Source organism: Giraffa tippelskirchi, chromosome 9 (genome assembly GCF_054371585.1).
Source record: "Giraffa tippelskirchi isolate mGirTip1 chromosome 9, T2T-mGirTip1v1.2.pri, whole genome shotgun sequence".
In the NCBI taxonomy this organism is placed as follows: domain Eukaryota; kingdom Metazoa; phylum Chordata; class Mammalia; order Artiodactyla; family Giraffidae; genus Giraffa; species Giraffa tippelskirchi.
In genome coordinates, this window is record NC_137283.1 from 711,355 (window position 1) to 724,914 (window position 13,560).

General features: G+C 53.5%; 1 protein-coding gene across 5 annotated transcripts in view; it reads left to right on the plus strand.

Annotated features, from left to right (window-relative positions):
- EGFR (epidermal growth factor receptor) overlaps positions 1-13,560 on the plus strand; it is a 205,756-nt gene that overhangs the window by 172,140 nt on the left and 20,056 nt on the right. For all 5 annotated transcript variants that reach the window (XM_081529433.1, XM_081529430.1, XM_081529431.1 and 2 more), the window contains 3 exons: positions 280-402; positions 1,026-1,124; positions 6,526-6,711. In XM_081529433.1, the coding sequence (XP_081385559.1) occupies positions 280-402; positions 1,026-1,124; positions 6,526-6,711 (408 nt within the window). The remainder of the gene's footprint in view (positions 1-279; positions 403-1,025; positions 1,125-6,525; positions 6,712-13,560) is intronic.

A 13,560-nucleotide genomic window follows, 5' to 3' on the forward strand; every position in this document is an offset into this window, starting at 1 on the left:
CCCTCCCCGCCCCCAAGCTCTCCTAGCCTGGTCACAGAAACAGAAATTGCACTTATTGCCCAGGAGCTGTTCTCTTCAAGGTCACCCGCTTTGGAGGATGTAGGAGGTGTCAGTCCCGGTTTTTCGGTGTCTCTCACCAAGATATCCTGTCTGGGGAGTGAGCGGGGCAAGTTCTCTGGCCACAGCGTGAGCACGCCTCCAGCCACGTGGTGTCAGGAGCTGCCACCCCATCCCTGGGCCGGGCAGGCAGGCATCAGCTCTTCCCCTTGTCTCTCACAGCTCGTGGAGCCTCTGACGCCCAGCGGAGAAGCTCCCAACCAAGCCCTCTTGAGGATCTTAAAGGAAACAGAATTCAGAAAGGTCAAGGTGCTGGGCTCAGGAGCGTTCGGCACCGTGTTCAAGGTGAGCCTGAGGCTCCTGGACTCAGGTCTGGGGGCCCCGTCCCCTGCTGGGGTCCTTATCACAGTGGAGTGTTCTTCCTGTCCGTGAGGGTTTAGGGAATTCAGTATTTTTCTTAGGTTGTCTAGAGGAAATCTTTTATAATCAGAGTGACAAGGAAGTGGTCCGCTTGGGCACAGATGATTTCATGGAGGACAGGGTGAGTTTTTGGAGGATGGGTGGCACAAGTCAGTCTGAAGGAGCGTGGCCTGTCAGCGCAGGGCCGCATCCGAATAAAGCCCAGCTCAGGACAGCTTCCTCTTCGTTTATTTTTTCTACGCCCTCTTTGCTTAGTCTGGTCTCAGTTAGGCCTAGACCCAGTATCTCAGAATTCTGTACAAAGTGACTCACACTGACTCTGTAACTTACACGAGCCGAAGGGTTTTATCTAACCACTCTGATTCCTGGGACACCACAGCTAAAGAGCTGCTGAGCTGTCATGACTCCCAGCCTGGGCGGCCTTGGGTGCAGAGCTGTGCCTCCTCACCCTATGGGGTATGGTCACTAATGACACCCAGCCAGGCCAGGAGCCACATCTTACGTGTGTGACAACTGCCGGCCAATGACTTCTCCTCTCTCCGTTACAGGGACTCTGGATCCCAGAAGGCGAGAAGGTTAAAATTCCTGTAGCTATCAAGGAATTAAGAGAAGCCACATCTCCAAAAGCCAACAAGGAAATTCTTGATGTGAGTTTCTGCCTTGTTCTCAAGCTGTCTGCGGGCCTGGACATCAGAAGCTACCTTTTCTCGTGGTTGGCAGCACATTTCTGTGTTCCAGACTTTCTCATCACCACATTCTAAATGGTCACTTTTCACTTTTGCTGTATTTTTTTCCTTCTGGCTACACAGTTGGTATAATTCTCTCTCACAGAGATGACTCGCTCTTCTATTCTCTTAGCGCCCCAAAAGGATGGGAGCCTGTGGTCCCTGGGCATCCACCAGGGACTGGTGGCCTCCCCCTGCCATCTCAGTGATGCCTCTGGCTGGCCTGTGCTGCCGCAGGTGTGTTCAGCACGCCTTGGGAAAGGAACAGAAGCGTGAGGCAGCCTGCTCTGGGGCACAGAGCTGAGAAGGTCTCCAGCACCCGGTCACTTCTGACTCTGAAATGCGTGTTCGTTTTCTTCCACCAAATAGCTCATCTTTGAAATGGCTTTTTGAACGTGCCTAGGATTAACACACATGCTCCATAAACTCTGTAATCTGTTGCTCACCTTCTGTACTTTTTCTCAAAATAATTTGAATGTTATTTCCAGTGTCTCCTGAGTGCTATTTTATGGAGTCTTTGAAATACTCCGGAAGGTTATTATTGTTACATACTTTTACTTTAGATTCTGTTGAACTTTTCCCGTCTTGCTTTGGACCCTCACTAGCCAGTGAGGGCTCTGCATGGTCTTAGAAAGAGGCTGGAAGAAGGAGGGGCCAGCCTGGAGTTGGGCAGAACCTACTGCAGGTAGAAGCTCAGGAAGTTCTGGGGGATGCACCCTTGGGGGCCCGGGCTAACATCACTGCCACCACTTGCTGCGGGTGGATGTGGGTTTTTCTTGCTCTTTTCCCAAAGCAGAGCCAGTAAAAGAAGAGGTGGAGGGGCTCAGCCGTGAGTTAGGAGAACAGTCAATGAAAAAGGAAAGTGACTGCCTTTACTGACTCAGAAAGCTAGAGAACTTAGTGTATCTTGCAGCCAAGAAGGACAAAGGTCAGATGTAACATTTCCTCACTCATATCTAACCGACAGAATACGGTAAACACAGCATACGTGGGCCTTTTTAAAATGTGTTCAGACACTGAGCTTCCCAAGAGCAAATCCTCTCCATCCCCATTTCTCCGGCAGCCTTCCCTCCTTTCATTTTGCAGCAGGGAAGTCCCACTGCAGTATTTTCTTTGTGAAGGATGAATTATTAACACAGTGCAACAGGAAATCTCACACACTAATGATATGCTTATCAAGCCAAGTTATCTTTCATTTTAGAAGTTTACAAATTAATGTGGAGTCTGTTAATATAATGTCAGCTCCTATTTACGGAACCATAAGAAGTGTAACAAGCCAGCCATTTGTGACGTCTCTTCACCTACAACCTTTAGCTCCTTCTCCTACACAGTTAAAAAGAAAATATTTTAGCAGAATTTGCTTCCTTAATTCACTTTTTACTCATTCAAGACGTTCTAGTAACTTTCACAAAATGTGAATTTTGACAATATTCTCTGTGAAGAGTAAGGGCAATTTGGAAGATAGTAGCAATACTTTGGGAAAGAAGTAGTTGCACTGAAAAGGACCCTCCAGGACCCCTAAAACTAGAGGAAATCTGCTTTCATGGGGCAGGGGTAGGGTAGAAGATAGAGAAAGTAAAGACTTGGAAAAAGTGTTTAAAGCCCTGTTTGCCTCCTACTCCGTCTCTGGGCCCCTCTCCTTCCCTCCCTCTGGCCCGCCACTGCTTTCCTCTTCCTGCTCTGACACCCACCCTGAGGCTCTCGGAGAGGACAGCGGCCTGGGGCCTTCGTCTGCTTGTCTTGAAGCTCCGTCTGCCCCGAAAACCCGGAGCCACCCTTGCAGGGTGGGTGCTGCCATGGGGAGCCCCTAAGGGAAGGGAAAACCAAAGCACAGGCCAGTTTCGACAGTGAGTTAAAGGCTCCAGCTTCCCATGCTTTTATCCGCCTACCCAGACCAGCACTGAGGCCCAGCACACATGCCCTCTACCCCCGGTGCATGGCGCCATCTGTGGTGGCTTCGGTACTGGGAAGCTTCAGAAGTATTCTTAAAGCTGGGCATATGCCTCTCCTGAAGGAGTTTAATGTTGAGTGAAATCCCTTTTCCCCAGTCCTTAACATCAACTAGTTCACAGATGAGGGAGACAGGCAAGAAAGAAGGCCCAAACAACCGTTGCGACAACTGGACAAAATAACAGATTCTCAAGGTCGCCAAGCCCCAGAGGCTCTGCTGCCGCGTGACTCTGAGCTCAGCCTTGGGAGCCTCTGAGCGTGGGTTCTGCCTGCCAGTCTGCAGACGGATGAGAGATGGTGAGGAATACCAAGCATTCTTGCTGGAGGTCACAGAGCACCTTTGCGATTCCAAGATAAACAGCTAAGAACAAAGCTCACGTTAACTCCTGCACACACTGAATAGCACACGTGACTGGACAGCCTCCCCATTGAGCCCGGGCTTAGCGGTGCAGAAGGGGCTGCACCAGATTTCAATAGGAGCTGGGACCTGGCAGGGCTCCAGCCTCTGGGTGGCCCGACACCCACACCCGCGCTCCACTCCCTGAGCCCCGGGTCAGCTCCTCACGGCCCGCAGCAGATGGGCCGCTCAGACTGCCCTGCGCTGCAGATTTTTCTCCCCTCTAAAGCGAGTACAACATGTTTCCAAATCTCAGCCAGATCTTGAGAAAAGAGAAACAGCCGGAGGATTTCTTTGGTGTTATGGTTGTACAGTTTCCCACACTCGGGGGAGAGACATGATTTCTGCTCTTCTGGCAATCACATGGCCTTTTCATTTTTCATAGACTTTCTAGTTTAAATTGAGGGTGGGCCCAGAAAGAGCATGCAGAACAGATTCATATGCGTGCTCTGCGTTATAAGGTCTAGAGCTCTCACTCAGCGAGTCTTCCCCGGTCTGTGGGGTGAGTTAGCAGCAGGGAGGGCGACTGAGGGGCCCCGGAGGCCAGCGGCCTGGGCTGGGAAGACTCTAGCGGGGCCTGTCCTGACAAGGAGTGTGATCTTGGGCGTGGTTCACTGGGTCTCAATCTCCTCTTCAGACAAAGAAGAGCTTCAGGAGGAACCACTTGCCCGCCTGCTCCAGTCCTAAGTTTGTATCAGTTGTTGTTGTTGTTTAGTTGCTAAGTTGTGTCTGACTGTTTATGACCCCATGGACAGCAGCGCAGCAGGCCTCCCTGTCCTTCAGCATCTCCCCAAGTTGGCTCAAACTCACGTTCACTGTGTCAGCGATGCCATCCAGCCATCCCCTCCTCTGTCACCCCCTTCTCCTCCTGCCCTCAATCTCTCCCAGCGTCAGGGTCTTTTCCAGTGAGTCAGCTCTACGCATCGGGTGGCCAGAGTATTGAAACTTCAGCATCTGCTGCTGCTGCTGAGTCGCTTCAGTCGTGTCCGACTCTGTGCGACCCCATAGACGGCAGCCCACCAGGCTCCCCCGTCCCTGGGATTCTCCAGGCAAGAGTACTGGAGTGGGGTGCCGTTGTCTTCTCCGAATGAGTATGCAGGGTTGATTTCCTTTAGGGTTGATCTCCTTGCAGTCCAAGGGACTCTCAAGAGTCTTCTCCAGCACCACAATTTGAAAGCATCAGTAGCTCTTCACCAGCAGCCCTCCGAAAGATGAAGAGCTGTCTGAATGTCCATGGTGTTAAATACCTGCTCTGCTCCTTAACATTGTGATGCTGTGTTTACAACCAGAGAAGGGCCGCCTGCCCGTGAAGGTGGGGTACCGCCCTCCCAGGGTGCTTGTTCTAAAACCAGTAGCGGAGCTGCGGTCTCTCTTGTTGGTGAAAGTGACGGGGTCTCTGATTTGTGTGATGTCAGTGTAGCTCAGCTGTGATGTTTGGAAGGTATTTCTGGGCGCAGAGGTGTGTCAGGCAGCTCGGAAACGGCACAGGGGAGCAGGTGTTGGGGAGAGGGGGACACAAACTAGCTGCCCCTCCCTGCGGCTCACCCGCCTGGATGGGTCCGAGAACCAGCGTTTCTGGCCGTTTGGCCAGCGACACAGCCTGCTGCCCTGAGGGAGCAACTGCAAGAAGCCGGGAAAGCTTAGCGTAGACTGGGCGTCAGGGAAAGCGGAGGTGGAGGGGCCTTCCGGACAAAGCCCTTCGTGGGCGCAGGGTGTGGGAGAGCAGGGAGCAGGTGGAGAGGCAGGGCCCGTGGGAGGAGAGGTCCAGCGCGGCGTGGGGGCCTCCCCAGGACAGTGAGGCCGGGGAAGGATTACCGCAGGCGCTGGCGGTTAGGACCCTGTGTTCGCCCCAGCCCCTCCACCCATCGGCTGTGTCCCCGCTGTCCCCTCGCAGGCCCAGCCCCCGGCAGCCCCCAGAGGTGCCTTCGCCTCAGAGGCTGCGTGGGCTCCTGCACATCAGCGGGCAGAGGGGGAAAGGCGCCTCTGAGCTTTCTCTTGGAGACGAGGTGGTCCCTTTTGTGTCTGCATAAAAGGTCAGCATCCTTGCATTCTAAAGGGAAAGAGATTGAGTTTATTGGTAGCAATTGAGGATTCCCTAATTCTTAGACAAAAATGAGGCCCAGCTATGTGCGTGGTTGAAATGAAGTCAGCTTCCTCCAGCCAAGGATAGCAGAAGAGTTAACATGAAGTCCGTAGTCGCGGGTCTGTGTCGGGCCCCTGCCCTGGCCGCCTCCGAGTCAGCAGGGGTAGGGGTGGGGGAACTGGTTTTCCTTTCCCCAAACTGCGGCCGGCAGCACAGACCACCTCTTCAGAGATGGCTCCTGGGCCGCCCGCAGAGTCTGCGGTCACGGCAGGTGTCAGGTCCCCTCTCCGTTTCAGAGCCGGCACAGGCGCACAGGGAGGCCTTCTTTCTCCACCGTGGGTGGTGGAGGTGCCTGTGCTCCCAGCGGAGTTGGGGGCGCGGTGGCGGATGGGGGGCTCCTCCTCTCTGCCCGCCTCAGAGGACGAGAAGTGAGGACTGACCTCCCAGAGCTCTCACCATCACCTCGGTGCCCGTGGTGAGGGTTCCGGAGTCGGTGGGCAGGCCATCACCAGGATGTGGGTTGCCACCCGCCCCAACAGCGTTTTACACTGAGCCACCTTTGGCCCTCTTAATGACCCAGCATCACGCACACTTGGGGACAGCGGGCGTTATTGTTGCCCAGCGCTTTGCCGGTGGCAAGCACTGCCGGGGTCCCTCTGCGATGCCTAACGCCACGTGCAGTCAGAGGGCGCCGCCTGCCACCAGACATCTGGTCGCTGCCTGGCCTCACGTGCCAGAGACCCTGTGTGAACATCCACCGCTCTAGCCATTTCATGCGCCCATTTCCACACTTACACTCACGTTGGGTTTCTCATCTAGAGAGGGTCTGCCTGCTTGTTTCCGGAGCCGTGGCGGGGAGCCGTGCTGACGTGCCTTCTGCTCCTCTCCCCCAGGAGGCCTACGTGATGGCCAGTGTGGACAACCCCCATGTGTGCCGCCTCCTGGGCATCTGCCTGACCTCCACGGTGCAGCTCATCACACAGCTCATGCCCTTCGGCTGCCTGCTGGACTACGTCCGTGAGCACAAGGACAACATCGGCTCCCAGTACCTGCTAAACTGGTGTGTGCAGATCGCCAAGGTAAGCCACGGGCAGCCGGCGCGAGAGCCGGCCGGCGGGGCCGCAAAGCGGGGCCGGCAGCTGCTTCGGCGCGTTGCTCTGCCCTCTCCTCCTGGATGATGTGATCATTAGGGAGAGCCCCAAAGAACAGCGGCAGGGGGCAGAAAAAACCAACCAGGAAGTCACCAATTACAGTCTCCATCCTGGGAAAGCAGAGAGTTTGTCATGAGGGATGTGTGTGTGTGTGCGCGTGTGCGTGCATGGACACAGCATAGACTTTATTTTGGATTAAATTGAATTGATTGTCTTTTGCATCAGATTAGTGCCTCTCCCACTCCACATTGAAAATCTAATTATTCAGCTACATTTGCACAGTTGGGTGCTCTCAGAATGGTTTTGATGTTACTGTCTTTTTTCCCTGGCGTTCTTTCCGTTGAATACTATGGTAATTTGTAGCAGAGGGTGAGGTATGGCTTTCACGCAGGCAGAACTGGTGGCGAAACCAGCAAACCAGCCCGCATGGGGCTGTCAGGTGACAGAGCGCTGGGTGGACAGGCAGGGGCTGGCTCTGATGTGTGGTGGCAGGAGGTAAATAGATGCTTCTTGTGCTTCTGAGGCTCCTCACACGTTTCCCTGTCAGCAGGCTAGAGCGAGGGAGGAGCTGGTGGGGGGACAGTGGGCGGCTGCACCTGTGAGCTGAAGCCAGGAGCTGAGCAGTGAGCCAGGCATTTAGCTGTCCAGCTGGCCCCACGAGGCCTTTGCTTCCATCTCAGATCTCTCCTTCTGGATCACAGCGCTGCATCAGTTATTTGCAGCCCAACTTGCTAAATGCTGTTTCTTCTGACAGCGGCTGTACCTTTCACGCAGTTGAATGAATGGAATCTGTGGACCAATCCCGCCGCAACCCCCTCAGCCCTGGAGAGCGGTTACTAGCTCAGGAGACCAGGGAGGCAGGGAGCCCCTCGTCTCCCGCCCTGTCAAGTCCTGGTTGCTCCTCTCACCCAGGGCAGCAGTGCAGCTCGGTCCTGTGGATTCAGAGTTCTCCCAGAACTGAGGGGCTCCAGCAGGCTGTCAGGCAGCTGGCTGCCTCCTGGGAGAACAGACAGCAGCAAGCCGCTGTTCTTCTGGTGCCGGCTGGGCTTACTGTCTCCGCCGCAGCCCCGGAGGCTCCAGCACCCTAGGAGTGGGAGAGCGCCTTCTCAGAGCCCCCGCCCATCACCCAGGGCTCCTGTCATTTCCACGCCCACAACCCTGGTTTCAGAACGGAGGAATTATGTGGCCGCGCGAAATAATGGTCCCGATAGAGCCTGTGTGCCTTAGTGCTGCGGCCTCATGAAGATGCGGTGATTTCTGTGTCTGACTGTATTCGTTTCCTAGGCCTGCCACCAAAGATCGTGACAGACTTGGTGGCTTACCACAGTATAAGCTTATTCTCTCACAGTTCTGGAGGTTGGAAGTCCAGAATCAAGGTATCAGAAGGGCCGTGGCCCCTCTGAAGGCTTTAGGGGAGAATCCTTCCTCCCTTCCCCAGCTCTGGTGGCTCCAAGCATCCCTGGCTTGTAGCAGCATCACTCACATCTCTGCCCACATCATCACATGGCCTCCTTCCCTGGGTCTGAGTCCAGATCACTCTCTCTCTTAAAAGATAGCAGTCATTCCTAAATCCAGGATGCTTTCATCTCAAGATCTTTTAATTAGATCTGCAAAACCCTGTGTCTGAGCTCACATTCTGGGTTTCTGGGTAGATGTGAAATTTTGGAGACACTCTTCAGCCCAGTGGCTGATGTGGGGGAGGAGGTCATTAGCCTGGCATAGGTTTCACACTCTTTCCTATTTGTGTCCTGACCTTTGACCTCAGAAAGTCTTCCTTAGTCTCCTCCCTGATAATCTGAGGCAGGAGAATCGCCAGAGTTATCCCCCTCCAGTCCAGGCAGTCTCTAGTACCTTGCTTAACTTGCTTTACTTTTTCTTAACGCCTTTTGCTTCCTGGGAAGATCTGGTTTAGATCCTTGTTTACTTGAAACTGGGAGGGAGGGAGCTCTGTCAGGCGTACCCTGACGCTGCCCGCAGGGGCCGGGCATCCAGAACGCTGCAGCCCCGAGCTGTCTGCTCCTGCCTGACGGCGAGCGCGGCTCCCCAGGGGCCCCGATGGTTGGCACTCTAACGATCTGTGTCAATCTGCAGCTCCACAAAAGTGACTTTTTATGTGAGGGGACACACAGTCTTGGCAAGTTCTGCCCAGTTACAGAACTGGGCATGTAACCCTGGGGGATTCACAGCTCAGTTTTGGCTTTTACTAGGCGAGTTGTCTCAGTGGTAAAGAACCCACCTGCCAATGCAGGAGGTATAAGAGACATTGGTCCGATCCCTGGGTCAGGAAGGTTGCCCTGGAAGAGGAAATGGCACCCACTGCAGTATTCTTGCCTGAAGAATCCCATGGACAGAGGAGCCGGGCGGGCTATGGTCCATCAGGTCCCAAGGAGTTGAACACGACTTGCGGACTGAGCAGGCGAGCTGTCTCTGCACCTGGTCTCCGAGGTTGAGCCGAGACAGAGGAGACAGTCCAGGGAGCCCCTGTGAAGCGCCCACTCGGGCCCCGGGACGCGTCCCATGCTCACTCCTCTGGTTTGCCCCGCACTTTGACTGGTTTAGGTTAGTGACTCAAATCTCAGCTGAAACATCATCACATTCTAGTTCCGCATCTACTCTCTTTCCTGAGAGCAGCATCTCCTGGTTTTGTTCCTTTCTTATTCATGAGGGTGTCCCCTTCCTTCTTTGGCAACCCCGCATTCAGATCCGCCTGCCCACAGAATCTGTGTAGATGGAAGCTTGTTTGACCCCAAAATCAGTCTTGAGGAAAAGTGAACACCTGACCGTGGCAGTGCCCACCGCAGGACCAGCTCAGCTCTGCCCGGCCCTGGCCAGCCCTGAGTTTCCGAAGTTCCTGAGCTGAGTTCCCAGGGCCTGAGCGTTACCCAGCATAGCGCTCTGTGTATTATCCAGAATGTCACCATGTTATTGAAATCCACTGCTCTGTTTAAGATCATTTCCTCTGAAGTCCGTTCCCGCTGCAGCTATTGTTAGCTTTTGTCTACAATGGCGCTTCTTCCTGTTTCAGCAGAGAAGCCTCACCATTGTGCTTGCACAGCTGTATCAACGCAGCATCTATCCTGCCAGGATAGGAGCGTAATGGTCTCCCCAATTGTAAGGAGAGAAATTTGCTGTTGGGTTAGTTACTATTTACATAAGTATTAAACAGTTTTCTTTGTAAAACTTAGAAGTGAAACTACCCAGAAACACTTAGTGGCTGACCAGAAACTAAACTTGCTGGCATTTTCAAAGTGGGATTTATTGACTTGTAAATGTCCTCACTGATTCACAAAGGCACAGGCTCTCTTGGGAAGTTTTCCAAATATTGCTGGTAAGTCCGGCACTATTACACAGGTTTATTGTCCTCACTGTACTGTTAGGAGATAAGTAAAATTTTATCACCCAGGCACAAGGAAAAAGGAAAGAAGCAGAGGTGGCCTGGGGGGAATTCTTGCTGGGCTTGGGAGACCAGAGGCGCCCTTCCATACAGAGGTAGAGTGGATTCTAGACTCAGGTCTCAGGAGGCTGTGGTCCCATCACCTGCTCCGTGATCCCCCCGTCCTGAGCTCCCAGCTCATGAAGGTACACGCAGCTCTCACTCACTGGGAGTAACAGGTGCTTCAGAAAGTGTGTCCATTCTTTCCGGCTATTTAAACGAGCTAGTAAATCCCAAAATAACTAGATGGGATGATAATGTCATAAACTCTTAGAATCCAAAAGCTGCTGCTCGACTTGAGAGAACACTGCTGTTGCGCCAGCCTGTTCCTGGGAGCACCACAGAACGCGCACTGTGAGTCCTGCGTAAATCAGCTCCCCGGGCTCTGATCCATTCAGCCTTTGGGACAGCAGAGCTTCCTCTCACCTAACCTGGATTAAGGTCTCACAGAAGTTAGTTTTCAGAGAGATAAGGTTCGGATGTTGACCAGGCCCCAGTGAGATTTGAAGGCAGCTGTGGGGTTATCTGGGGGGTCCAGGGCAGAGGCTGTCAAAAAGAAATGGACCACAGCTTTGTGAGCACCAGACTACGCCTAGCGCATTCCATAAGATGAGACTTGATACGGATGAACCTCAGAAAGCATTCCATTCAAAGGATCCATTCCTTAAGCACACAGGACACTTGGTTTGGTCTCCGTTCATTTGAAAATGCCCCGGGTGTTTTCACTGTTCACACATTTATAGGAGTTCTTGGGTCATGTGAACAGCTAAGAGAAGGCCCATCCAGGGTAGGGGAGGAAGGTGGTCCTGCCTCTAACGGGAGAAAATGAAAATCGTGCTGGCAAAGGAGCTGTCATCCGTCACCCTCGCTCGGCCTCCGTGTGGGAGACGCTGACCGTCCCGTGCAGCTCACGTGCACAGCCTCCTGTCTCGGCCCAGGGGGCTCTGGCCTCTGCACCTAGGTCTGCTCCCCTTCCCCACCCCACCCAGGTTTCCTGTTCTGCAGATCAGGACTCCTAAAGGTGAGGTTCCTGGCAGCCCCAGCCCCACTGACTAACTGTGCAGCTTAAGTGTGGTGATTCAGCCTCCAGCCTGAATCCACGGGCCAGAGAAGACTCCTCCCAAGAGCTGATTCACCTGCAAGGCACACACCTGCGTAACACCCCTGGGCCCCGAGACCACAGGCAGGACAGAGACAAACCGCAGATCCAGTCACCAGATATTTTCAGCTATTTAGATTTTTTTTTTCATTCTTACGTTGTTCCATACAAGATTACAGTTGAGCTTAACCTAAATGATCACTTTACATTATGTCCTTATAAAGCCAAAAGTTGCTTACGATTAAAGCGTATTCATCAACTCTTAGACATTTCGTTTAGCTATTTCTTGAGCATTTATCTGTCAGTGTCCAGTATCATGTAAAATATATATATAATTAAGACCAAATGTCTTATCTCCTCAAACTAATGAACAGGTAAGGAAAACAGATCCATACGGATCCAAACAGATCCATACAGTACAGGAGGAAATGAGGGGGTCAGATCAGGAGAGGTGGGGACCAGACTCCCAGAGGCCGCTGTACAAGCCACATGGGGACCAGCAAAGCGGGCGCAGCTTGCCAACCAAGCGCCAGGTAGGGGGCAGCAGTGCTGAGGCCGGCGCCCCATACCTCCGGAGTCCTGGACGCGAGTGAGAGCCAGGCCCTGTCCTAGGAGTTGACTGGGGGAGCAGCAGGAGGTGATGGAGAGACGCTGAGGGCTGCTGAGGAGTGAGGGGCAGGGCAGGAGGGGAGGGGATACCCCCCAGGGACCTGCAAGCCCAACTTTATCGTGGAAGCCAAGGGCACCATGCAGGTATTTATTCATGACCAGACTTTTGGGGAAAGTGTAGCAAGACATGGCAGCGGCCTAATTCAAGGTCATGGCAAAAAGGGTGGAGTAGAGAGGATGGATTTGATGAGGAAATGATGACAGGAGGAAATGATGACAATCACAGCACCGATGGACCATTCTGCTGGGCACTGTCCTAAGTGCTCCATAGGGATTAACTCATTTCATCCTCTGAGTAGCCCGTCTTACATGTGGAGAGAGTGAGGTAAGGGTGTTTAAGTAACGTGCCAAGGTCTCAAGCACATAAGCAGCAAAATCAAGATTACATCTCAGGCATCCTTGCTCCCAAGTCTTTGCTTTTCCCCAGCCCTTGATGTCACAGGTCAGAGTGGAGCCCCCAGACCAGTGAGCCTAGCAGGCCTCCTGTCCCCACCCAGCAGAAGCTTGGTGTCTGGAACAGGACATTCTGACACTTGCCTGCCCCTCCTGAGGGCAGGGCTCAGGGGTGTGGAGGCTCTGCTTCACCGTGCTCTGCCAGAGCCTTCTGCCTGCCCTCTGCTTCCTACTTCTGCGTCTCTGTAGTCACCAGGTCACATCCCCCCCTCTTCCCCACACGGTGGTTAAAAAATCTGGTAGAAACGCAGCTCAGGTCTGCCTCTCCCTCTGGGCTCCTACTGAGAGCTCCAGGCTGCTGCAGGGCCTGGGAAAGCGTCTGTAAACGTCAGACCCAACCTGGGCCTTTCTTCTTCTGTGAGCGTTGTGCCAGGAACATCTTCGTATCCCTCGTGGAGTGTCCACCGGTCTCCTGTGCCTTCAGGTCCCAGCGTGAAGGGAGCTCTTCGGATCCCCTTTGAACCTCATTGTGGCAACATCCATCTTTGCTGTCCTATGTTAACTGACAAAATAAATATATTCCCTTAAACTGAAGTGAGGGTCTCACAGAAGAACCAGGGACATGCATGTCCAAGAGGCCCCATGAGGCTTAAACCTTGGCGTTGCTGCCTGCGGTTCCGTTTGGATTCTGAGAGTTCACGAGCAGCGTCAGGGCTCTTATCTTTGGTGCTGGTTAAAATCTTAACTGCGCAGGGCGCTGAGATGGCCTTTCAAGCCATCTGTGATGTGGGACAGAAACCAAGGAATAAAGTTTCATGTAAGTTCAAAGGAGCCTAATCTTATCCTGTAATTATCTCTGACTTTCAAATCCCTCTGGCTGATTGGCTCTCTGCTCCAGAACACAAACTGCTTTCTTCGCCCCTTTCCCAAGCCTTCTCTGAGAAAACATTGCTCTGGTCCTTTAACGATCCCAGGAGTAGGAGGAGGGGTAGGGTGGAGGTACCCTCCATTGTTATGTTTACACAGTAGCACAAAGGAGCTGTGACCCCACAAGAGACTGACCCAGACTGGCCCCTGAGTGTCCAGGAGTCTCCGGCAGAGGCAGGGGTCGGCAGTGGCCTGCCGCAGGGTCCGGGGCACTGAGTGTAGCAGTGTGTGCATGGGACCTTTTGAAGGAGGTCGC